Source organism: Hippoglossus hippoglossus, chromosome 15 (assembly GCF_009819705.1).
Source record: "Hippoglossus hippoglossus isolate fHipHip1 chromosome 15, fHipHip1.pri, whole genome shotgun sequence".
In the NCBI taxonomy this organism is placed as follows: domain Eukaryota; kingdom Metazoa; phylum Chordata; class Actinopteri; order Pleuronectiformes; family Pleuronectidae; genus Hippoglossus; species Hippoglossus hippoglossus.
Window position 1 is genome coordinate 19,561,620 of NC_047165.1, and position 27,016 is coordinate 19,588,635.

The 27,016-nt window shown below is 42.0% G+C and overlaps 1 protein-coding gene across 2 annotated transcripts; it reads right to left on the minus strand.

Moving 5' to 3' along the window:
* Positions 1-2,380: 2,380 nt before the first annotated feature.
* btaf1 (BTAF1 RNA polymerase II, B-TFIID transcription factor-associated) lies at positions 2,381-26,421 on the minus strand. Of its 2 annotated transcripts, none has more exons than XM_034608582.1 (38): positions 26,014-26,421; positions 24,614-24,737; positions 24,267-24,381; positions 23,070-23,213; positions 22,367-22,566; positions 19,977-20,113; positions 19,599-19,728; positions 18,722-18,781; positions 18,473-18,562; positions 18,294-18,389; positions 17,473-17,649; positions 17,079-17,219; positions 16,837-16,961; positions 15,814-15,934; positions 15,561-15,665; positions 14,765-14,914; positions 14,036-14,181; positions 13,707-13,881; positions 13,376-13,570; positions 11,953-12,373; positions 11,662-11,846; positions 11,395-11,551; positions 10,303-10,412; positions 9,953-10,154; positions 9,617-9,765; positions 9,350-9,502; positions 8,712-8,833; positions 7,531-7,698; positions 7,266-7,343; positions 7,059-7,188; positions 6,801-6,942; positions 6,555-6,685; positions 6,268-6,390; positions 5,732-5,884; positions 5,337-5,548; positions 5,083-5,242; positions 4,561-4,731; positions 2,381-3,507 (listed from the first exon to the last, which is right to left on the minus strand). In XM_034608582.1, exons 1-38 carry the CDS (start codon positions 26,025-26,027, stop codon positions 3,367-3,369), a joined length of 5,553 nt encoding a protein of 1,850 aa, XP_034464473.1. In that variant the 5' UTR covers positions 26,028-26,421; the 3' UTR covers positions 2,381-3,366. The 2 variants fall into 2 exon arrangements, with proteins under 2 accessions (XP_034464473.1, XP_034464472.1); XM_034608581.1 differs by having other exon boundaries at positions 13,376-13,579.
* Between the last annotated feature and the right edge of the window lie 595 nt (positions 26,422-27,016).

The window sequence follows — 27,016 nt, forward strand, 5'->3', positions numbered from 1 at the left end:
TTCAAGATCCTACATTTCCTCTCCTCGTTTTCGGCCTTAAATGTACAGTTTTGGGAAATATGTTTATTCACGTACAGTTTCTGCACTTCCTCGTATGTTTGTATTAAAAAACGCAGGATGCTAATACATGAGATGCTACAGTGAGCACTGTGCTTCTTACCTGTCAGACAGGAATCAGATTGGTGTCCATCCTCTGTCGCTTTCTGGCCGAGTCAGAAGAGCCCATCAATACAAGCCATGCTAAGCTAAGCTGATTAGCTTAGCATAAAGCGGGAATAGCTAGAAAGTAACAAATCTGCCTTATATTTCAAACTAAAACCAAAGTGTAAACATGTCACGTTGGACGATAATGGTCTGGACCATTGCTAGACTTTTTTTTAGAGTTTTGTCCGAGAACAAGAGCAGCATAATATATTATTTTAGGCTTGAATTTATTCGTGGGGATAAGATATTTATCAGTGAGTTGACATGCTGGAGAAGTTTTGTAAACTTCTAACGTGAAAAAGCGAGGCTAGCTGTTTCTTTTTCATTTTTATGCCAAGCAGGATAGCGTAGCATAAAGACTGGAAGAACAAGTAAAACTTATCAGGTTGTTGTATATCATTTTACACTCTTTTTGCACGGGCAGATGAGATATTCAACTTTTATCAGTAAGCTTATGAGGTGCTGGTCTCCAAGCCAGGTTAGCTGTTTCCAGTCTTTATGCTAAACTGATTAGCTTAGCATAAAGACAGGAAACAGAGGGGGACACAATTTGCCCATACCTGCACCTTCACAACTCAACATGCTTGTTTGTATATTTCATGCAAAAACCACACTGTAAAAAATGGAGGACAATGTTTACGATAATTTTTTGGCAGAGGGCCGTGACTTCCTATAGTTTTGTCAGAAGTAATATATATATATATATATCTCGTCGTACACTTCAGTGTTTTGTAAAACTTTTATCAGTGAGTTATGACGTGCTGCTCTGCAAGTTTTGTAAACTGTTAACCAAGCCAGGCTAGCTGTTTCCAGTCTTTATGCTAAGCTATGCTAAGTGGCTAAGCTAACTGGCTTCAGGCCTTAATGAAGACATGAAAGTGGTGTTGATATTCTCATGCAACTCTCAGTAAATAAACATATTTCCCAAAATAACAAATTTTCTTAAATTCATGGGGATTCTGTCGCGTTTTCTTCATCCTGACGACTCCACTGCTCATGTGAGGGAGTTATTAGTGGCTGACCTTTATCTCACAGTTTAAACAGCTGACGTTAGCCGACACCAACCACCGCTCACATCTGACTACTAGTCCCACTTCTTCTTCTGCTCTCCTCAGTATTATTCACAATCGGTGTTTATCCATCTCCTGGCCTTTTATTTAACTTTTCTCTCATTTATACCTGAAATATAAAACTTAAGTGTATGTGCAACTGAAAAAGATCATGATTTGGATGATGGCAACCATTTTCTATATTCCTCTATAGATAAACGTATGTATTTCATGTAAGTAGACTTGGATAGTATACTGTATATTCACTTATGCTTCATGGGCGTTCTCTGGGTAGGTAAACACTAGGTCGTATCATGTGATCGCAAACTAGATGAAAAAAAAAAGACTTGTAATTGTGATTTTCTTTTATTTCAAATCAAACATCCCACCACTTGTAATTGTGATTTTCTTTCTTTTTTTAAATGAAGGCATCTGTGCTTTTATTTTTTCTGGTTTTTATTTCCTGACTCTTTAACACTGGTTCTATCTCGGCGAGGCTTTTCAGACTGTTGACTCAGACCTCTGGTTGTCTGAAGTTTTTTGGAAACATGGAGCTCGATGCTGCTAATGCTTCAGGGTTTGTAGTCCCCATCTTCATTTCTCCTTTTTCTGTACTAATGAGCAAAATCTGATTAAACGTAGTTGTATGACGCTGTGAAACCTTGTCGTCTTTTGCATGGCATCCTCTCCCATCTCTGTGCTGGACTAACTCTGCATTACACCACCAGCAATAAGTGTCCTTGTATTCATCCATCTCTTTTGTGGCCGACAAAAAAGGGGATAGAAAAGTCAAGTCTCCAAATTAAAAAGTGTATCTGACGTTGCTTCAAATTCTGACTTCAAAGCTTGAGAAAAAAAAAAGATCCAAGCCATCGAATTGGGTCAATACAATTCTATATACTGCAAAAATTGGACTAAAGCAGATTTTGTTCTGCTGGCCACGAGCAGAAAAAGTTCAGATTTGCAACAACACATTTATGTAAATGATCCTTAAATATATAAGCTTATGTCAAAGGAAAATGAGGTTCACTTGATTTTAGGTTCATTCTTATCTAAATATTATTCTTTGATGTATAACCACACCATCATCTACTGGCCAATAACGTAAAAAAAAAAAAAAAAAATGATGTAGTTCAAAGGTTTGTAGAATTTATTACAATTCCACGATCATAAACAAAAAGCAGCAATTACAGAAATATGTACAAGTCTATTATTCTTTTAAAATACTTGTGACAAGTTTCAGGTACCAGCTTCAGTCTCTGCAACGCTGCGTCAAGTCCAGAACTCTCCCACGTCATTTCTCTCTCTTTTTTTACACTAGTCAACACACGCATCATTTGTCCACTGAAGCCTCTGATGGCCACAGGTCATGAGAACGGATTCTCCTGACATAGTAAAAAATAGCGCCACCTAGAGGAAGGGAATCATCATGTCAAGCTGCGGAGCTCCAGTGGTGCTATAAAAAGCCAGAAAACCGATGACGTGTGGTTCCTCCATCGAGCTTGGTGCCATCACTCCGTTTCCTTTTGCCATAGTGTCTGTATCCAGGTGTTGACAGGAGCGTGTGGGTGCAGCAGTGCTTTTAAGACTCTGTGATAGGGGCAGCTGGGTAATGGAGTCTGAAGCTGTTAACACTGTGTACTCTGGCAATGCAACAGAAGAGGAGGGCAGTGGGTTGTGAGCGTAGCACCTGGTGCTGTAACTGTAAAGTATAAGTATAATGCACATTAAGAGCAGAGGAAAGTCACTGAACAGCGCTGAGGCTGCTGTTAACTAACACTGAAGACATTTGTCGCTAACAGTACATAGTCATCATACTTTAGATTCGGTTTGTAGTTTTGTAAAGGCTTTGAAGGAATTATGGGATGTCAGAGGAAGAAACTGCTTTAACACTGACTGACAGCATATGTGTGCACTAACATGATTTAGTTCTTATTTTGGCTGTGTTTTGTTATTGCTTTGGGACATGTACTGTAACGGTTACCATGAGTGACTCCTCATGGCTTTTTGAAGGTGTAACTGTGGGTTTGGGGCAGGTGACCGCACCAGTGGGCTTCCTCCTCAGGCTCTGACCAGGTCCTGCTTGGTCGGCACACGGAGGCTGCGTGGGTTGCTACTGCAGAGAGTGCATGAAGCTGTCCAGGTTGTACTCTGTGTCGTACTGCTGCTGGTCCCATAGCTCTCCCAGGCCGTCCAGCACCGACTTCATGGAGGTCTTCCCTGAGGTCGACGGAACCTGCTCACCCTTCTCATCCTGAAACACATTTATAAAACACAGAAGTTCAGCCAAACGTGTGTTGTAAAATCCTGCGAGCAGAGGCGTGTATGTCGGGGGTAGGTAGGAATGTGAGCTAACAGGCTTCTGTCAGCTTTCAGTCAGGACAGTCCATTATCTGGATAATCACATACTATTCTCTGACTACCATCTATATTTATATATTAATAGCCAAATAAAGCCAGTGGGAGGCCTGTGTTTTACACATTGCACGGCTAAGTTCAAATAAAGTTTAACAGGTTTTTGAGGAATACTGACAACGAAAGTGTACTCAATAATCATGTACTCAAAGTTATCTACAAATGCATTCATTTGTCTTAGATTATAAGTGATTGTATCTGAGGAATCTTAACAATTATTTCAGTACTGTATTATATTATATAGCACTTGATGATGATGTTCAAGTCAGGTCAGCCGGAGAGGGAGGACACGCAGACAGGAGACTGACAAGGTAAAAGACGACCAGACCTTTAATGTTAGTCTGTCCCGAAGCAGCGATGGTTATAATTATGCAGTGGTGGGACATTGCTAAAAAAAAAATGAACATAGCGGAAAAGATTTGTTGTCCACGTCCGCACCGCAATGCATCTAAGAATGAAGAAATGTCCCCACCTCCAGTCACTTTCCAAAGCCTTTAGCACAGCAAAGAAACTACATCACATTTTGCCCTGTGTTGAAGTTGAAGTTAAGACTTTTAAAAACCATAATGAAGACATTTAAGACCTGTCAAGTGCAACAGATAAAGAGGAATATCACAGACCCAGAATTATTTGCACTTCCCCATAATGGAAGATAAGGTGAAGTAGGAGAGTAGAGAAAAACCCTGGATATGAACTACAGGAAGAGATGGCCTCCATAGTCCTACTCACAGCCAAGCTGAGTGAACTAAGATGACCAGGGTGTTCGCAGTTATCAGTTCAATGTTGGTCTCATTTGTAAATTCATCACATACTCATGACGAGAACATACTGATCTGAGCTCCCTGACATCTGTCCAGTCTTCGTATCCGACACAAAAACACTGAGGTCTCACCTTGTCGAGAGTGAAGAGGTTGAGGAGCTGGTCGGTGCCCATGCTCTGCAAGCTGGAGTTTTCCTGGCTGATGATGGTGTTGGCGATGCTTATCTTGAATTTCTGCAGACCCATTATCTTCTCCTCCAGAGTTCCCCGGGTGATCAGCCTGTACACGTTCACGACCCGTTTCTGCAAAAACAGACAATGTACTGAGACGAGTGGGACAGTCGGCCTCTGTCAGTTTAGTTTGGTTCATTTTGCATCGCTGGTTTCAGACAAGAGCAGCGATGTCACACAATCCAACGCGGTTTAAAGATCGTGTTTAATAATGCAGCTAGGAAACCCTGATGAACAAGTCGCTTCCTGCTGTGCAGCTGGAGAAGCATCTTGGATTCAGTATCACCTTCGTGCAATTTAAAACTAAAGATTTCCATATGCTGTGGAGAAACACAGCCCGTACCTTTAATGTTCAACAATAGTGATCAATGACACTGCTGACGTGTAGCGGTGTGTAACCTGTAATAAGCTACATGTGTCTACCTGTCCTATCCTATGTGCACGGTCCATGGCCTGCAGGTCCCTCATGGGGTTCCAGTCGTGTTCTACAAACACCACAGTGTCAGCACCCGTCAGATTCAGACCAAGACCACCAACATGGGTGGTCAGCAGCAGCACGTCAATGGATGGGTCATTATTAAACCTGAGGGGAAATAAGCAAGGGAGAAGAATTGAACATAAGTGGAAGCTCACTTTCACAATAAAAGGCAACAGACTGTAGTAATCAATCCACTGACCTGGAAACGATGGAGTGGCGCAAGCCGGCCTGCACGCTGCCGTCCAGCCTAAGGTAGGTGATTGACGGCAGTTTGGGTTTCAGCAGGTCTTGCTCCACAATGTCCAGCATGCTCTTCAGCTGACAGAAAATGAGCACACGATGCTGGGCCACCACCGATTCAGTGCCTCCCTCTGTTCCTCCTCCACAACCGAGACCACAGTCCAACAACAACTGAAGAAGAGTGAAGAGTTGATCAGCAAACGATTAACAGAAACTCTCATTGGTCAGGAATGTCTCATGGGTTTGATTACACATTATTTCATGCAAACAAACACATTATTCCACCTCATCACCAGGAACTGTGTTTAGTCTTAGTTACTGGCTGATCTCAACGCAGACTTCCCTGCACATTACCTGTTTGAGAGCAGAGAGTTTGGGCGCGTGCGTAATGTCCCGCAGGCTGGAGTTCTGATCCGCCAACTGCTCACTGATGCGTTTGTACTCTGGATGCTGAGGCGTCAAGACCAAGCTGGGGTGGTTACACAGCTTCCGCAGGTACTGCAGCGCCTGAAACATGTAGAAACGCAGGTTAATATAACTGCATGGTCAGAAGGAGATGTATTTTAAGTATATTTTAACAAAAGACTTATAGTTACTATAAACAACTAATGTTTTGATTCCAAACAACTGCACTTCTCCGTAAAATGAAACTTTTACCCAAAAATCCAAATCTACTTTATGTTGGAGCTTGTCTGAGAAGAAACTGCACTTAACATAACAAAAAGGCAGCCCAATGACATTTTGGCCTCTAGTTACACTATGAAGCAGTTTTTTTAATGAGTGTGTCCCTGTTATGTTTGTCTTGTGCACAAAGAAGGAAGAGGGAAAAAAATTCAACACATTTCTAGGACCTCTAGGAAAGAGAATAATAACAGAATAGAACTGGGCACCTGGAAGACGTGGCCTGTGGCCTTCAGTTTGGGCTTTTCCTCCTCTTCTGTAGAGGCCACAGAGATGGTGTCCTCCACACTGGCCTTGGCTCGAGACTTTGCAAAGTCTTCATACAGCTGAACCTGCAGGTGGCGAGGAAACATACCAGGTTGTTACACTTCAATATAACTACAACCAATAGCAACGAAAAGCAGTAGTAACAGTGTTAATGTGTTTATAATGACAGACCAACTGTTTGCCTGTGGACCCTGGAATTGGCCATTAGATAGTTCAGGGACACAAGTACCTGTAAAGGACTCAGGTTGCAATAATAGTCCTGAATGATTTTGGGAGGAAGGTCCTGGAGGACGTCCACCTTCATCCTCCTCAGTAGGAAGGGCAGCACCTGTCGATGTAGAGCCTCCATCGCCAGCACACCTGGAGGGAGCAACCAACGTCAACCACAGTTAATACCCTCAACTTAATATGGGATATTAGGAACTGTAACAGTGGGAGGAAAAAACATGTCAGTGTTTTCGGAGAGCTGACTTACCTGCTTCCTGTTCCCGTGAGGAACTTTTGGCATCACGGCTCGCCAGGATGGGTTTACCATAACGTGCAGCGAACTGCCGTTCTGTTCCAAGGAACCCCGGCATGAGGAAGTCGAACAATGACCAGAGCTCTAAGACGTTGTTCTGAGGGTAAAAATGGCAGGACAAAATAATATTAATGATTTGACTAGTAAACATACAATAAAATAACTACAATTCCAAAGGCTAAATTTCATTTAAGATCTAAGACGGCATCTCACCTGAATGGGAGTTCCTGACAAGATGATTCGAAAATTGGCGGCCAACTGCTTGATGGCTTTGGAAAGTTTGGTTTTCCCATTCTTGATGACATGACCCTCATCAAGAATACAGTAATTAAACTTGATATTTCTGAAAATTTTGAAAAGAGTTTTAGAATGACAACCACCTCTCAGACACAAAAATATTATTACTGGAACAGCACTCACCTGAAAAAGTCGATGTCATTTCGCACAACATCATAAGAGGCGATAACAAGATTGTGTTTCTTCACTTGGTGTTGCAACCTGAAAAGGTAAATATTCATTCAGTTTCATGAATTCCATTAAGTGGATGTAAGCTTAATAAATTAGCTGTACACAAATGACAATTAGTAAACATATTTATTATATAATAATGAACCAAGTCTTTATTACATAAGATTAGCTGTGGGCACATGAATCACTGTCTTGCAGTAAACTGACTAATCCTTACCGCATTCGTTCAGTAGGAGGCCCAGTGTAGTGCAGAGGGTTGAGGTATTCTTTGCTGCAGAACTTGCCCACTTCATCCACCCAGTGGCCAGTCAGTGTGGGAGGACAAACCACCAGGGAGGGCATGGGGCTGCAGTCTGCAGCCGTAGTCTTGGCATATTCCTGAGCCCTGAATAGAACATCACACACACAGTAGGCTGAGTCAAGTTTATCTATACAACACTATGAAAATGACAAAGATGAACATGGGATCAGACCAGTACATCAGAACTGGGACGAATGGCCGTTGAATTTCAAACTCTGCTTTGTGCAATGTTTGACATCGCTGTAGCTGGCATTTTAATAAGTGAAAAGCATCTTATACAACACTTTTACAAACTGATGGTGTTTAACATAATAAGCTTAGATTGTTGTTTTTGTAAAAACTAACATCAGGCCAAAACAACTGAGGTTCAACTTCAATGCGAAATGTAATCTTTTGACTTACGATTTTGTATCTAATAAACCATTTTCAGACATGAACTGCAAAAAATACCCACACAATGGGGTCTGAACTTTCTCCAGTTTACCTTTCACAAACCAACAACGCAGCAAGAGATTCTCTGCACAGACCCGTTCACAACAGCAAAGAAATCTCTGGAGTGGTGCAGCAGGCAATAATATATATAACATAAACTCTGCTGCTGAAATCACGTGTTTTTGTTAACAGCACGGAAAGATCGGCCTCGGCCCTTAGCAACAGTTAGCAAAAGTTGAGTCTTTCCACATTAACTTCTTCGTCTTCAAAATGTATGGCTCCTCTTTGTCATCCGAGATATTTGATTTTTCATTTGTGTGTCAGGAACATAATCAACATGTATTCTTACATCCTCTCATTCAGACATTCTCCAGAGTTTTTACTAGGGGGCTGGCAGGAGAAACTCCAGGGACTGCCTGCAACAACTGACTGGGAATTGCGTCGTCACATTTCAGGAGATTATCCCGAGTTCTTTCATGTCTGAAAGCAGCTATAGAGATATGGATTGTGTCTGTGTTTTCAGTGTCTACATTTAATACAAAAGTACAACGAACTAAATGGTTTGATATATGTCATTCAATGACAGGTGATGAGTCAGTGTGCTGATGCTGTACAATTTAAAGTCACACAGTGGCAACACAAATAGAGCGGTTTGGACTGTGTACCTGAGGTAGTGATCTCCTGCCAGAATGCAAATGGACTGCAGCGTTTTTCCAAGACCCATGTCATCACACAGGATCCCGTGCAGCTTGTACTTGTTAAGGAAGGACAGCCAGTTCACGCCGTCCTGCAGGATGAGACAGAACAACACTGAAAACACCAACACACAACTGAAATAAAAATGGGTTTCACAATGACATTTTCTCCTACATCAGTTAGGGTAGAGTTGTTGAAAACCAGGCGGCGTTGTGTTGCCCAACAGCTGTAACAATGGTAGCAGCATTTTAAGTGGATTTCTGCAACGCTCCATTAAAGAGATGGATGGCTGAGCTCAGCAGAGCTGCCAACAACCACCATTTATAGACACACACCATCTCCACCTGACTGCTTTAAATCTACTCTGTCAGGAAAACCATTTCTTGCCACCACCTCTGTTTCTACATCGCCAGCCTGCAGCTCTTAAAGTGATTCCTGAATCTGGCAGAAAAATGTTCATGCTCGAGGTGTAGAGGCAGGTCGGACACAAAACACTTCATTGTTCCACAAGTTGTTAAAATGTGTAAAAACACAGGGGGTGAATCTTTCATCTGCTGCTTGAGGGGGTTTCTCAGAGATGCAGTGAACGCAGAAACGGGACACTCACCTGCTGGTACTTCCTGAGCTCAGCCTTAATGGGCACAGGGATCTTATAGTTCTCCAACTTTCTGCCATCCAACAGTTGCTCCAGGAAGTGGCGTTCTCTGGCCTTCTGGCGGATGAGGTCAGCAGACATGGCTGGAGGGTCTGGTATACCTGCCTGGTAGACAAGAGGAAAAAAAAAGTTTACCTTCAGAAGCAAAAAACACTCGATGACACAATGATATAATGATCTCTTTTGTCTGCTTAAAATCTTCGGTTTGACTGATCCTACCTCCAGTGGCAGTAGTCGGATGAGTGTGGCAAAGCACTGGGTGGCCATAAAACGAATACTATCACTGGGGTCGCTCATTCGGCCCAGAACTGGAACAACCAGCAGCACAATGTAAGGTACAATGTCCACATCCAGCTGCTCCATGACACCTGGTTCGGACATTGGTCAAGGAAAGTTTTGTATGGAAAAGACTAATCAAAGCCTGACTCCTCCTCCATCCCAACAATTCATTTTTAAACAGCATTATGTTTTATACTTTTATAGATTGCAGCATTTCATTCTAGGTATTAAATAGTGAGAGTGGAATCTGAAGATGTATCATTGTGTGAAGGATACAGGCTAAAGCCTCGATGGCTCCCTCCTGTTTGGTACAGTCGTCAATAGCAGCTAACCAGGGCAGTACACACTCGAGGAAGCTGTTCATGGTCTCCAACATTGCCAGCTTACTAAACACGCCCACACAGCGTGCGGCCATGTGACGCACAGCTGTGTACGGATGCTGCAGGCAGGTGAACAGATCTGGTAGGTGCTGCAGCAGCTGCAGTACGGCATGAAGAGAGAAAATACATTTAATAAAAAGGGTCATTTAAGGCACATCACTTTTCTCCTGCTGCTAACTGCTGTTTTAACTGCTCTTGTAAGTGATCAAGTAGATGTAAGATAGAGAAGTACAGAATGATTCATACCAAAGGTTTCAGTTCAGAAGCCATGGCCCCAGCGATGACCTCCAGAACCTGCAGAGAGTTGACCAGTTCCTGAGCTGCAGCGTCTCCCCTCTCCAGCTGGACCTGCCTATCTAGAACACACAAGAGACGCACAGTGATTCAGTGGAACATGGTCACTGAGATAACAAGACTACATACAATCACTCAGTTTATGTCAATATAGAAACAACTGTGTGAAAGATAAAGCTATTTAAGACATACAGTACCCAAATTACAAGGGTTCAAAAATAATTTGCCACTAAATGATTCTTGGGCAGCTGGGTGTTTCTTCAGTGTCAAATTCAACAGTTTCTTTGTCAATGTACAAGAGAAGACTTGACCATAAACCCAGATTATTCACCACAAGATACTGGTAAACCTCAAACAAAGAGGCCAGGTTGCAGTAAAAAAAAAAATGTAAGAAACCAGTTGAGATCTGGAACAAAGCTCTATAGATGGATGAAACTAGAAATACCAAACAGCAGTCAGCAATCTTTTTTTCAAGAATCATGAAATCACCACGACCTTAGACTAACAGATAAGCTGATAGGATTTGGGTTGTCAAAGAGAACATTTGTGCCACATTTCAACAGATTACCTCGAGACTTCCTTAAAATAACACCCTCATGAGCCAAAAAAAGGTTTGATGGAAAGAGTCCAAATCACCACCTCATGTGTCAAACATGGTGGATATTCTGTACTACAGTTCAAATTGTATGTACTGATGCAAAGACATTAAGAACCAAAGTCCAAACATTTACAACAATTGTTCATAACATTTAAACCTGTATGGGCTGTTCATTAGCCCACCAACAAGTGGATCATCTTAGTAAAATAAACTGCTTTATGATTTCAAGTCAACTACAGTTTTAATCTGAATTTTGAACCTAAAATGCTAGATTTAAGTCAATTAAAGGCCAGAGGTCTACACGCCAATTATCATGCTTGTTAGAGTATTTAGCTTTTTACAAAACACACTGAAAGTGTACTGCTGGAGGTTGCCATGTTGGCAAAAACACGTTAAGTAAAAGACATTCCTGCGGATAAAAAATCCAATTAACCCAATCAGCATACCAATGCATTGATTTTCAGTCACCACTGTCCTCAGTGGTCCCACTGTGTTGTCCCAGAGGTACGGAAGAGACTTGGTGAGGTCTGCACTAAAGTGCTTGGCAACAGTTGTTAGGGAGAACTCGGCCCCTCTTCTCTGGATGAGAAATGGCTTCCTGCTCTAAAAAGAAAAAAATGAATAGGAAAAAAAAAAAAAAGGGATTGAACACAACCTGTAGTCAATGAAAGATAAATGTGAGGAAAATGTTTGTTGGGCACTTCCTCTGTTACCTCATCATTATCAGTACTGATGGTGCTGCCAGGAGGAAGCTCTGTGGAGGGGGCCTTTGGGGCTTTAGGGGCTGGTCCTCTCTTACTAGTGATGGCAAATGCTGCTCTTTGGTGACGGTACAGAGTGATGATGCCACGGGTCTTGTTGACCATATGATGCATGCAGTCTTTCTCCAAACCACTGACTGACAGCATGAGAAATAATAGATAAAAATAGCCAGCAGCATGCGAGCACAGTCAACATGTTGGGTAAAATGACTTAAAATATCCCCAAGCATCAACAGCTCTTACCTTTGGCATTTTCCTGTGTGGGGGGTACAGGGCAGGCAGATGAGGGTGTGACTGCAGAGTCCACGCAGGCTGACGCACAGAGGTTTTTGATGATCTTGGGGTTGGGGCACGGTGAGCGTCCAGCACACTGCTGCAATAGCTTGGCTATGAAAGAAGCAGTGTAACCCTGAATCAGGGTGTTCTCCTCTCGCTTGATGGCCTCCATTAAAGGCCTGACCAGAGGATTCAGCTTGTCAGGAAGCACTTGCAGGTTAATCACTGCGCAGGCCGTGAACATGTGGACGCGCAGATGCAGCTGCTGCCATTCTGTGCTGGTCTCCATCACCGTTGCCTGAGCCTGTTGACGTTTACCGTCCAGCGCCTGCCACTGTTTGGACTGCACATTCAGACCTGCTGTTGACTCTGTAAAGATGGTGGTTACCTAGGGAACAAGCGAGAGGAGGAAGTGAGTGACTGGAAAGAGAGCAATCTGTTACAGAGTGAAATATCCATTAACCTTTGGAGCCAAGAATCAGCTGGTACCAAGTCATTAATACTAGAGCTGTCAGTGCAGGGAATTAAAACTTGGAAAACAAATACAGTGAGGCAATTGGAAAACTTGTCATTGTGATGGCAACAGAATACTATGACAGCTAAATGCAATAGATTTAGTTACAAAAGTAAAGTTACTATTGATCTTCAAGTGACAATGTTCCCTTTAATGTGTAATTTCAGTCTTCTTTGCACGCCAAGTCTTTATTTTTGTCCCGAAATTTAAATATAAATACAAGCCTCATGACATGTCAATCATGTTTACACTGAATCCAAAACTTTCGTATGTCATGGAAGTTTTCAGGTGTTTGATTCGCTGCATTTTTCACATTGCTCAAAGGCATTTCAGTGAGCTGTTTGATCTGTTCAGGATAAATTGGATCAGAGAAATTAATTTTAAGTCTGAATAATGGTAGCATATCAAACTAAACCACTGACATCCTGTAATAGACTTGAGGATAGTTGAGAAGATGAAATTCTCCTCCTTCCTGGCAGCTTCTCAGGATTGAATAGACACGATATTTTCATTTTCTTTTGTTAAGATGTGAGAAAGCCACTCCACTTAATCGCCTACTGTGAATTTTTGGAATGAATAGAATAAACAAAATGCATCAGACTGCGTGTGCAAGGTTTCCGTGCGTGATGCTTTTTATTGCACAATAGATAAATACTTATGAGCTTAGAAAAATACTTAGCGTGCAAAGACTAAGATTTCACTGTTGGATGATTCTTCAGAGGCGCTACACTTCAGTCTTCACATCCCATTAACATGCACACTAGAATGGTACTTATGGACAAGGGAATGTTTATAGGTTCACATGCCTAAATATATACTATATTTGATTTTTTTTAAATCAAATATAGTTAGTGCATGTGTATGATCTTGACTCACCAGTTCATTGGCTTGGTCAATGGTGAAAACACTACAATTGAGGCGGTCTTCAAGGTCTATGTTGGAATCAGCGAATAATGCAATGAGCTGCTTGCACTCATTCTGCATACGCGTGAAGGGGATGGCAATTTCGTCGTAGTACAACTGCTCAGACAGAATGGCGAGAAGACGAGGCTGCACCATGGTTGACACCACCTGACAATCCTTAGAGAAATTGGAAAGATGCATAGAGATATTTGGCCTTTAAATGCATGATTCTGCTCACATCTGAAAAGGTGTTTATTTTGTAATCATTCCCACAACGAACAAACTCAGTGGCCAAACTGTTCACCTTCTGCAGTGTAGACCACTCGCAGAGCACCAGAGCCACAGCTATGCGCTGCAGGGCAGACTTGGAGTTGAGATGGAAGAGCAACAGCTGGCCTAAAGACTCAGCTGGTCGGATCTCCTGAGATGCCGCATTGAGCTGAGGGTCACAGATACACCTACACAAAGCCCCCAGCAATCTGCATAACAGAGATACAAAGAGCAAGGAAACAACATCAGTGCTGTTATAATCTTTAAAAACAGTGTATCTGGTAATTTATGTTTTTCCTTGAGATGAAGTAAGTTTGTCCAAATATCTGAACGTTTTCTTTCTAATTGAACAATCAAACTTACTTGGCAGCCATGAGACGAGCTCGAATCACCACATAGTCCCTCGTCACTGGGTCATCTGTCACCGTCTCTGCGCCTGCTATATACTCCTGGACCGTCTCCTTCACCTGAATGGTCCCCTGACGTGCCTTTGAACCAGCCTTATCCAGCTGCATCAGCACAAGATTCATTATTACAGTTAAATTAAATGGAACTACAAATCTTTTTTATGTTCATCACAAATGTAGCATGGCAAAATGACAGGCAGCTTATTTCCATCACGCAATAAAAACATGCTTCTTCTGTTTTATATACAAACATGTTGAGTCTTTGGAACATGGAAAGTAAAACTGTTTCCATAACTCTGATTAATTCCACCTCAGCATTCAGCTACACTTCATTAAACAAACTAGCTATAAAGTTACTTGTTTGAATGAGACAGCTCCGCTGCATTTCTGTGTCCTCTGACTTTTCTAAGTCTCTTCAGACGAACTGTGACTGAAAGATTCTTGTCTTCACAGTGTCTGCCAGTCTGTCGCCCAGCAACCTCGCTGAGGTGCATCCATTTAGTGTGATGTCTTTAAGTCATTTGCATTGTTTTCATGACCTTGTGGGTAAAATCTGCTACACAGATTCCCTACCATCCTGGGATGTATTATACCGACATAACCACTGCACACCTGTACTCACTATAAACACAAGAATCCAGCTGAACATGGTAGAATGAGAATAGCTATTAAGAATGAGTGCAACCTTGGAGCGAGCTTTCACTTCCAGCAGCATGTTCGGGTCTATGGGAATGGGTGAGGCCTGCATCATGAGGCAGAGCCAGGCTCCCATCCATGGACAGCTGGCTGCAACCACGTACTGCTGAGGGGCCTGAGAGAGCAGCTCCATCCACACCTGCACACAGCAATACCCAGTCAACAAAATAACTTAACACAAAATGTCATTCATACACAAGAAATTGAAAGAAAAAACAATTATTCAAACTTAAAATATACACTGTCCACTTATGCTACAACACGTCTTTTCTCATGAGTGTTTTAAATATAGTTATTTTGTTTACATGCAGCATCTATTGCATTGCTGTCTCTGCTGCGAGAGGGATCCTCACTTACGACTCTCCCTGAGGTTTCTGCGTTTTCCCCGTTTAGTCCCCCCCCCCCCCAGTCAAGAGCTAAGGACAGAGGATGACACACCTTTTACAGAGTGTTAAGCCTTAAGGCCGATTCATGATTCTGCATCGAATCAACGCCGTGGGTGTGTGCATGGCTCTGCAATTACACCACTGAAACGCTAGTGGGCGTGGAGCCGAACCACTTTAAAGTGTCTATGCTAGAGTTTCTTCCAGTTTACGGTGCGCTTGTTTACAAATTCTCTGTCGTCTCGGTTTACTGCAGAACAATGGCGAGCATTTTTGGGCAGGTGCACATCAGGGTACAGAATTGAGTTCTGTGTATGGTACACATGAAATTGTAAGAAATGTCTGTTTTGCTTCTTTAGGTCATTTTATTAGTCAAGTTATAATGTGGGTGATGCAGCAAACCTTTTGGATCAGTTCAAGGATTTCCTCGTTGCTTTCCAGTATACACGACTGGAAGATGTGCCGGAGCATGTCTTGTAGGATCGGGTTGATCCAGATGGCACAGCTCTGGAGAACAAAATACATAAAACCACTTTACAAGAAAAACTAGCTACAATTAAAGCTGTGAACTAAAAAAATTAAACAGGATAAAAAAAAATTGGAGATACTTAGTCATATTTTACATGAATGTCCTTTTGCTCCGAAGCAAATTTACCTGGTCAGCTTTAGACAGCAGAGTGAAAAGAGTTTCCAGTGCTGCACGTCTTACTGATGATATAGTGTGTCTCAAAAACGGCCAAACCCGAGGAACCAGGACTGTTAACGACTGCTGCATGCTAGAGTGGACAAGACAGTGTATGAATATAAGAAATCCTAAGATTGTCATCTACAAAAAAAAATTAAATAAAAAAGGATCTGAATAAAATAATAATCACAAGGTTACATTTTGCTACTCAGACTCAAAAGTCAGTGCTAATCTAACTGTTTTGAACATGTCTGCTCAGTGGTGCATTGGAAGTGGAACACAACCATACAACCAAACAGCATGACAAAATAGATGGCCAATATGGAGTTTCTAGAGAAACAGGATGTAGGTTAAGGCCCTTTATACCATTATGTAAAAAAAATTAAAAATACAAAAAAAAAAAATACATTCCACATGTCAAACAGTAACCAAATATCTGCCTTAGCTGCAGGGTTTATATACTGAGTAGAGCTACACGATCTGTGTGAAGAAGCCGGCAACATGTATTAATGTGCTCTAGCAGCTGACATCATTTCATTGGACTTTTATAACAAAAATCCTTCTATTTAATCTATTTTATGTGTGTAGTACAATTCATACAGCAATAGACTATGTGCTACAGTAACAGATAGAAAACATTAAACAAATGCGATTTTGTTAAAATTATAGGTATGTTAAAGGAAACACATGCTTGATGATCTGAGGGATCTGGATAGGCTGTAGATAATAAGCAGGTCAGAAATGTATCTGACCATTTGTCCTATATTTCAATATTAAATCAAATTCTCTCATTTCGGAAAACATTTTTACTTTATCATCTTACGATATTTAAACATTATATTCCTTTTTAAAAGGTAACACCAGTAATACAAAATGTGGTGGGGTTAGTGAGCTGGCTGTGTCCTTCTGTTATGATACTAACCTCTCTTTATTCAAGAAAACATTTGGTATCATTTTGAGACAGCAGTAGTTATGTGGCCTTCAGAGACTGACCTGCACTGCCAGACCTGTGGATACGTGAGTAATGAGGAGAGCAACGTCATGATGCTGTTGGTGGAAGCAGTGAGGTCGTCCAGGTCTAAAAGAGCATCCCAGAGTGTGTTCACTATATTGGGGACCTGGGAGGAACAGAATTTCAAGACTAAATTAAGACACAATGGGGACAGTATGAAAAATTGCTTCAACAGAGACTGAAAACACAATTGTTAAGGGAAGCTTGTTTTTGCCTCTCTGACCTTATTGGGCAGTAGTTGTACCAAGCCTTCCACCACAGGGATGAGGGCTGCAGCAGCCACAGCTCTGACATCATCATCTAGGTCCTGAAGGCCTACAGTGATGGCAGGGAGCACCCGGGGCAGTAACACAGAAATCAAGTCCTGAGGAACACAAAGGAAGAGACAGATGAAGGTCACCATATACACGGCTACGAGATCGGACAGAATGGCCTCTAGAGTGACATCTCTTCACAAGAAGCACATATGCTACCAGACCAAAAGAAGCCTTTTTGTCCATGCACACATCCTGCCCTACAGTTTGTATTCATGACCATACGACGCTCAAACAAATACGTTATAGAACCCTGCTGTGCTCATTTAACATCTCATCATTTTCACAGAAAACAGATGGTACCTGTCGGACAGCCAAGGCATACTTGATTCCCAGCAGGCCTCCATGACGGACCTCCCATTGGTCTTCTTTGAGAAGCTTTAGCAGGACATCCACTGTCATGGAAACGCCAGTTTCATTCATGTTGCGAAGGGCCACGCCAAGCGTCTGGGCACACGTCTCCCTGACAGGAGCCACCACCTGGGATAGGGAGAGAGATATAGGATGAATAAAACCCAGAGCAACAGAGTTGGATGATACAAATTTAGCTGAATAACTACTTTGACTCAGTGCTTTTTCAATACATCGTGATGACATTGGTCTTATAGGCCAGTCAGTCACCATTTAAATGAAATGAGGCTTTTATTGATGACATATTCATTACCTCTTGACATATCCTAGTATGTGCATAGGTTGTTAGAACTGGAAAATAAAACTTTGCCAGGTCTATACGCCAACTTATGTTCCGTGTTTGGCTCAACATAGGCCCAACTTTTTTTATCCGAATTAAGGCTTAGCCACCTCGCAGAAAAATGAAATTACGGCAGGAATATTGGGCACAAGGGCAAAATGTATAAAATAGTATAAAATACAGTCAAATTTTTTTTTACATAATTTACGCTACAATCCTGCACAGGTACATTTTTGCATCCCTGCACCTGCCCACAAAGATCAGCACCAGAACCGACTGGTTACATGCAATTATCTTCAAGTCAAATTCAGACGCCCCCCCCACATTGGAAGTTGATGGGGGCTGAGTTGTGTTGTTGGCGAAGTGTCTAGGAGCAAATGTTTCTCTAGGATATGTAACATACATTTAAATTAGAAGGTTCTTAAATACCTACCTCATCAGATACAAAATCCCCAAACCGGTCTAGAGCGAAGACACAGAGCAGCCGGATCACCAGGTCCTCTATCCACTCCTGATGCTGCCGCAACATCTGAAACAAAACACCAGACATTTCTTGCTGCATTTAATTCTCAACAACACGTTGAAAATCCTGAGAAGAAGAACAAGAAATACCTGTTCAACAGTGCTTCCCACCAACTTCCCACCTCCTGCACCCTGGGATTTTAGGATTTCTCGAAGACCTGTACCTGCGCCATGACGAATCTGTAAACAACCACATGCAATTCAATTAGTCATTTACATAAATCTTGCATCAGTCAAATACAAAAGTGCTAGATGGTTTATATTTTATGGTCTCATGTATATTATATAACCACAAACAAATGTGTGTAAAGGATATAATGCAATTTAAACAATTTTTACCTCCCATGAAGGATTGAAGACGTCATTGCAGAGTTCCTCACAGAAGCTCTCCAGAGGCCACTAAAGTGTCAAAAGAAAACAAGACAGTTATGCCTTAAGATAATTTCCAGTTATTATATTGTCAATTATACAATTTCAGAGCTCGACTGTGAGCGTTCACACATGCAACTAAGGAAAGCAGCGTGCAAACTGAAATGTATTTAGAGCATGTGTGCAAATAACATGTTACAAAATTCAGCCCAAGCAGCAACAGAAAGACTGATAGCACCATAATGATAACAGAAGTGCTGCACCAATGTAACCAGTGATGGCTGTTGCAAAAGTGAACAAGACGACCCGCTTACAAAAGCTGCAACACCATTGACATCCCCCATGGCTACTACTTTTTTATACCATTCATAGTTTACAGAGCATTATCCTGCAGCATAAACCAGTGAATATTAGCATGTGTCAATGTGAAATATTGCTTGATTGGACCAGTGTGACGGAGGTCAGACACGAGGGATGTAAGATACACAGGTTCACAAAGCTCTAACATTAACAATCATTAGGTCAGTAAAGAAATGTATCAGCTTCAGGTTCTACGGGTCACTGTCTTTGCATAGAATAAACTGTCAGCACATAATGATATCTATCACTAATTAAACTTGTTGTTGTAACTACTTCTCAAAGATACATTTGTGAGAGAAGAACCACTAGTCGGTACCAACACAACACAGGGATACATCTTTTCTAGTGAATTGTGTCACATCACTCAGTCGGTCAGTCAAAGGCACCAAGTTTTTTTGTGTGTGCTTTTTAGGGTAAGTATACAGTAGCAGTGAAATCATTGACAACTTGGATTAAATGGGTAATTGGCTTGTTTTTGATTTCTTACCTCGTCTAAAAGGCTGGAGTTATCTGGAACATTGTCGATTAAGACTTTATGCTCCGTTGCTGGTTGATCAATAACTACATTTGTGGTTTTCCTTCTTTTCTCTTCAGGTTCACCTTCAAAACTGTCATTACTATAGGAGAAAGAGATCACAGAAGAAATCATTTTATTATTAGAACGACATCAACTTTGCATATAAAGCCCCAGATCTGGCAAGATGAAATGAGACCAAGCCTCGAACACTGATGGAGTCACATTTGACTGTAGCTCAAGAAACAAAGATCCTTCCGTTTCTATAATTTTTTAAAAACCCAGAATAACTTACTCTACCTAGGAAAAAAACTCTACATCCATCATAAAAAAATGTTTGCATTATCCTACCTCTTTTCATTTGGATCCATGTCTCTGGATCGTTGTTTAGCCACTAGTTTAGCCATCCTCTTCGCCTTATTCTTCTGACGACTGCTCATGCCTGGTCGGAACTCCGAGTCGATCAACTCAGCAGCAGTAGCGGGTGGCTAAGAAAAAGTGGGAGGACATTTCTAAGTTTGATTAAAACACCAACATTGGAACAGTAAAGAGATGACGACTCAAGAACATGTTGGACTTGACCTCACAGAACTATGTAAACAAAAATAACCAAAGAACAGGAAAGCTGTGAGTGTGTGTTGCCACAGTCGCAACGTCCAGAGTTCAACCAATATATTTACAAAGTCAATTTCAGTCTCCCCCACAAGCCCAACATAGTTCAGTTCAATCCAGTTCAGACAAGGAAAAACAGATGCAACAAAAATAATCCATTCCATAAAACAAATCAACTCAGGAAAGTAAACAGAAAGGGAAGCGTCCATGCCGCTTCAATAACAACTGCGTTCCTATATACACACACATTATGTACAGGGCACTTGTGGAACCGTTGATGGTCATGTCGGTCAGTCAGTGTGGCATACGCTGGACGGCAGCTCCAGGGAAAGTCCATAAGGAATTAACAATCCACCAGATGATTTCCTCCTGAGTTCGACTTTAGAGACGAGGTGTCTGCTCCCGAGCGGCAACAACGCGCAGACTTTACAACACGCTTTTGTAAAGGTAAAACATTCTCTCTGACTTCCACACTTATTGCTCTGAAGCTACTAGTCACTTCTGTGTGTTGGTTCATATTACACAGGGTTGTGGTCCCAGAGTTGTGGACGCATATGCACACACGCAACAGGCTGCACCCTTCTTATATACTGTCTATGGCTGCACCTGCTGTTTCGGCAGCGGGTGGGTTTGGGCATCGGGAACTGAAACTGTGGCCGTTTGGACAATATGAGAATCCTTACAGCCCTACTATTAATACTCAAATTTTAACTGTTTTAAAACTTTCTGCAGAGTGTCAATGAAGGTCTTTATTAGGGATGCACCGATACGGAAATTCTTGGCCGATACCGATATTTAAAACAACAATCTAGCCGATAGCCGATACCGATATTTGTTTATTACTTGAATAATATGAAAAACAGAAAAAGTGACAAGTGTAACTTTAGATGCCGGGGGTAAATGACGTATTCTCCAAGCAAGCCTTTAGCCCCCCCCTCTCTCTCTTTTTATCTATATGACTGCTTGTGTGGCTGTAGTGGATGGGCAGAGGGGGACATTTAATTATGTGATTGGGAAAATTGGTAAAATTAAAACTCCAGGACAACATAAGGGGAATACAAAGTATGGGATGCATATTTGATCATTTATATCATATAAAATACGTCATTTATATCGTTTAAAATCATTTTTCAGTCTGTTTCCTGGCGCGATACGCTCGCTCGCACGCCGCAACCATTGGTGAAGGGCGCTGGCGCGGCGCATCGCAGCCCATGTGAACCGCACAAAGGTTTAACAGGGGGGTGGATGGGAGGCGCCTGGCTTTCCTTGGCGCTGCGCTTCAGCGCCCGGTGTCAGTGTACCATAATCTGGATGCCAGATTGGCAGGCTGCAGAAAACATACCAATGAACATCGGCCAATGTTATCGGTGAAAGTCAAGTTTATTACCGATACGCCGATGGCAGTAAACGAGGCGAATATCGGCCGCTACCGATATACGGCCGATACATCGGTGCACCACTAGTCTTTATAATTAATTTTGTCAGACACTTTTAGAGTGTTATTATTGGCAGCCCATTTAACATACCAATGGGGCAGAAAAATGCTGTAATATTGCACTGACACTCGAATTTAAAGTGTTCAGCCCTTTACAGGCCTGGAAGAAATCCCGACATGATCCAAGACAAAATGAAAAACACACAAAAAAACCCCCACAAGGTTTGATTCAAAACAGGTTGAGAAAAAACTGATTCACCAAAGAGAGTGAGGCCAGTCAGGCCAAAGAGAAAATGAATCCATCAGCATGACCATAATGCAGCTTTCTAAGCAGATGTTCTGTTCAGACAAGCCTTTGTGCTGCAATACAAAATGTTAACAACAAAACATATTCTGCGCATTATCTGTAACTCTGAACTTCAGTTCCACAGAAACAGCCTCCGTCATTGTGAGACAAGATACGACCGGCCCGTCTCGGCTTTACTAATTCAAGTTGGCCAGGAGTTAGGATTTGACCTCAGAGTCTGACTACAGAGCATCACTGCTGACAGTGACAACAGACGCCCACTTCCTGCCTCAAAACTCCTTATCCTCCCCTAATTTAAACTTTATAGTCCCTGCAAGGCTACAGCTTGCACCAAGAACCTTGTTAAAACAAAAGGTCTCAAAGCTGAGAGGCTAAAATGAGACCTACTAGATTGTTGCGGGAGCTGGATCCAGCTGTAGCTTTGCTTCCATGGGCTCTGAGTCCACTTTGTTGACAGGTATCGTCAAGGTCCTCATCATTGAACAGCTCCTCTGTGTCCATTCCAATAGCAGCACCAATGTCTAGACCCAACTTCTTCTGAAGAAGCTTCCTCTGGCGAGCGAGTCGTTCTTTAGGGTCCATCTCTCCTAAAGATAAAGACATGACATCATAGGAAAACTTAAGAGTGTGGGAAAATGGAGGAAGAGTACATTGTAGTTCAATGAGAGTAATGTGTGTACGAACAACGGTCATTCTGGAGGTAAATGTATCTAGAAAGCAAAGTTATCCAAACAGCTGCATTGCATTGATGTTGTAGTGGTCCAGCCTCAGTTAATTATATGTTTCACTAAATATGAGTATGAAGTTATGGGGGAGTAAATCTGGTGCACAAAGTTTGTTAAGCAAACAAAAGTCATGACAGAATCCTCTTACTGAAGTCAGAACTAACAGATTGGAGAATACAGACCCAAAGCTGTGTGCCAAAAAGAATAGCCAATACCATCCTCCTCTTATCCTCCACACTGTTCCTTTACACAGGTTACAATCTCCACAAAATTATTAACAAAAATCAAGAACTTTTTCTGTGCGTGTCAAAGTGTAACAGTGTGGATGCTGCTTCCGCTGAAAACACAAGATAAACACCACAAACCTGCTTTGTCATCTTGGAGCTCAAACTCAGCCCCGGCAGATCCCAGCAGAGAGGCTCCATGTTTGAGGAGGCGGGAGATGTCGAAGTGGTAGAAACTCAACCGGTCACAAGAGGTGTCCTCTGGAGATAAGTCTTCACAAGACTCTATGGGAAACAAACAAGAGTCTCAAAGCTACACATTCATGTCTCTGACTACTTTATGAATCAGAGACTATTTGTTATGATGCAGATAAAGTTGACAGCCTCTTTTTCCTCCATCCTCCCCTTTCATCTAGATCAATCTTGTATCAATTGAACAATAAAACAACACACAACTGACATCACAACTAAACTCAAGGTACAACAGGGTTTTCCCGACTAGGCATTTTTCCAGAGTGTATAAACCAAATGAACATACAAAAATTACACTCTACTGCTATGGATGGAAGGATTTGTATTTGGACTAATATGATATTTGTTTTTTCAAAAAAAATGTAATTTTACAGAGTGTTGCATTATGGGTTGTTTATCATGCTGCTAGGTTATTGTTTTTAAGTCCGTCAATAGTGATTTAATCAGCCGTAAGAAGTTTTGTGAGTTTCATGAGTCAAGTTTAACATGTAGGTGTTTCTGAAGTCTGGTGTAATATGTTCTGCCACAACAGAGAAGAGCAATTCATTGATGAAAACCGGTTCATAGCTTCTCCTGATGTCTATACTGTAATAATGAGCCAGGTAAAAAACCTGTCAAACATCTGATGGCGAGCTCAACAAGTCTGAAAAATGGTAACGGTCAGAGAAAATAATTACATGAGAGGGAGAGAGGAAACAAGTCACTGCAGCAACTCAGTCAGCTGACTAGTGAACACTGTGACACTGAGCTGTTTATAGGCATCCAACTGGACTAAGGTTTTACTAACAGTTGAATGGCTGTGGGAGGATAACAGCTACCTTCACTACAAGTTGTGACTGGTTTTACTGATAATTTTGTATAGCTCAAAGTATGATCACATACAAAACTGTGAAGGATTCATTCAGAAAAAAAAGTGCTCACTTCATTAGTTAATGTATTTGTTTCTCCTTATTTCTTTCTGACTGTGGTGAGAAAACCTACCTGACCGATGCTATGTTTCTTATTTTTGAATAATATTATAATGGTCCAAAAACTACGTGACAATTCATATTTTCCCAATACTTTAGTATTTAAATGAAAGCGCACCTTCTTTAGGTTTGGGGGCCGGGTCCCACTCAGGAATATTCTTCACAATGGCCTCAACAGCTTGGCCTGCTGCTATTCGAGTATCCCAGTTGGGACTCCTTAGGTAGGTCAAGACCTTGTAATTGACAGAAAATACATTTAATATGTCACACATACAATCTAAGCTGAAAGTGTCTGGCCTATTAAAGAAATAGAAACAGAAAATAAAACTGTCAACACAAAACAAAACTTGCTTTGTCAAACTATTTATGGAGTTTTTTACCAAAGATATTTCACATGCCAAGGATGATATTGTCATATGGAGGCTTGTGAATGACTGTTCACAGAAGGGTGTCTAAAATACTAACCTTTGATAAGAGGGTATTGAGTTCATGTGGGTGGAGTTTGACCACTTCTCCAAGCTGCTGGGCTGCTGCTTTCCTGGTTACTGGTGTTGTTCCAGTGTCAAGCAGGATAAACAATCGATCAAGTCTAAAGACAGATGACAAAAACAATACAACAAGGTCAACGGAAACCCTACAGATCACAATGTGCACAGCACTGAACCAACACTCCGATTGCTCATTTTAAATATTTGATAGTCAATTGTTCAAGGACAACGGTCAAACTTTGAATCCACTTGGGAAAAACACAGAAGTTAAACCTTTATTTGTGTATATTATAACTCTTGCCAAATTATAAATTAATACATAAACAAAACACCGAACCGAGTTTAACCCTAACCCTATGTATCCATTTAGAATTTGGCAAGGTTGGGACTGTGCTATAATATCCACGTTTGAGAGCAATAACTGGGATTGATGCACCAAAACTTTTCTTAGTGCACTTTTCAATAATTGTGTATACCGTTTGTGCAGACCGCTGCGTCCAAGTCTGTTTGTATCATTCATATACATGTTTTTATATTGTGTGTGCATTAAAGAGATGCACTAAACTCTGTTCGACAACTACTATATTCTAAATTAACTATGATTTAAGTTAATGATGACAGAAGCTTTCATGGCAGTGCGTGCATGCATGGATAAAACCATTATGTATTATTAATAGTTTGGCTTTGCACCAAGGCAACCTGTTCAACGACCCTGGTCTGGCCCCGAGTACAGAAACAGGTCTATTAATAAAAGAGGAGTGGATTAGAGATGGACAGGTCGTGACCCCAGGTACCACTAATACTTCAGCCTAATTACAGATAAGTCCACTTTGCTGTGGAAAAGAAGACCCCCGACACCACGTGGAATCATCACAACAATCACAACACTGGGCCAGACCACGTAAGAAAGATAATACAGCCCTGGGGTGTTAGTTAAAGCATCGAAGAGAGGATGCAACTTGTCCAGTTTTAGCAGTGAATAACCTGGGACCACAGGGAGCCTATGACGGCATCTCATGTTTGCAAACTGGCTGAACGGAGCCGTCATGACAGAGCCACGTTTCCTAGCCTGTGCGTCACTACAAAGCATCGGTAGAGGACCACGAAACAATGGAAACGTATTTTAACTTTATTTTTGCATCTGCAGTTGAACCTGAGGCCAGTCCGTCCCCGGCCCAGCAAGCCCGAGCCACGAGTAGAGACTAGGTTACACCATAATGCCACAGCTTGTTAGCTTAGCAGCCATCGTTGCTCCCCCGCCGCCGCCGCCGCGCCACTCTTGGCCGTATCAAAAGAGAGCAGGTCCTAGCAGGTTAGCTAGCTGCCTGTAAATGACAGTCGGACACACAGAAGAGACAGTATGGGGGTAAAACTCACCTTGATACCGCCATGGTCAGAGCTTTTACGGCCTTTCACGCCCCGCATTCAAATGGCCAGCGGCGATATGAGGACGGTCCCCTCTTTGCCGTTTAACGTTCCCAGTGCGACAGTTTACAGTTGATGAAGTCATCAGCTAGTTAGCGGCTAACGCTAGCTAGCCGAGGCCCGGGCTCCCGCTTGTGGCCACACCAACTCTGTCCGCCGAGGAGCGACTTCACCGCCGATTCATGGCTTCAAAGTGTCCCCTCTTCGTCCCTGCGGTGTCTCCTCCCCACGAACCACTCGCATATCACTGTGCAGCTGGAGCTACCCCTCGGAGCTCTTAGCGGACAAATACTTCAGCCTGACGAGGTGTAAAGAGTTATTTAGTCGCACGTTGAGGGCGAGCCACAAGACTGTTTTTATATGAGGAGCCATCTTGCATTTATTCCTTCCTCCAGAGCAGGCGGGGGCTGATTGGCTGGAAGCGTCGGCGGAGAACCAATCAGAGAGCACACGAGAAGAGGAAGCGGATGAAGAGGAGAGAGGAAAAAAGTGAAAGACATTCGTTTACATTTGTCAGTGATGTCAGAGGAAGCGTTTCACGTGGCTCCACAATATCTGAAGACAACGATCAACAGTTAGGTTGAGCTGGAGCTCTTAAATGAGCAAGATATCATTTAACTGCTGTTATCTGAATACTGGGGCTCTATATACAAACGTTCATTGTAGTTGCTTGAGTTGATGCTGCTCTCAGTTAAACCTGCTGTTGAGTCATGGTCAGTACTTCAGATAGCTGGTGTTTTGGTTGGATTTCAGTGGAATGACTTAAAACATCACTGTCTGTTTGTAAGGGTTAGGGTTTGCCTCTCAAAATCTTCCCAAAATGGCTTTTATATGTCTTTTTTACACTTTTCTTTTACCAATTTAACTGTTTTATGTGCTATAGCACTCATTGTCTTCACTTAAAATATCATAGGCCTATTATTTGCAGTTTTTGATTGTAAATGATATTGTAGCT

What these genes read in the sequence shown, in the direction of transcription:
- btaf1 (XM_034608581.1), bottom strand. An exon ending in TGCTGTCTAAAGCTGACCAG is followed by an intron (nt 15,666 to 15,813) that starts GTAAATTTGCTT and finishes TTTGTTCTCCAG; the next exon opens with AGCTGTGCCATCTGGATCAA. An exon ending in CACACAGGAAAATGCCAAAG is followed by an intron (nt 11,847 to 11,952) that starts GTAAGAGCTGTT and finishes TCATGCTGTCAG; the next exon opens with TCAGTGGTTTGGAGAAAGAC.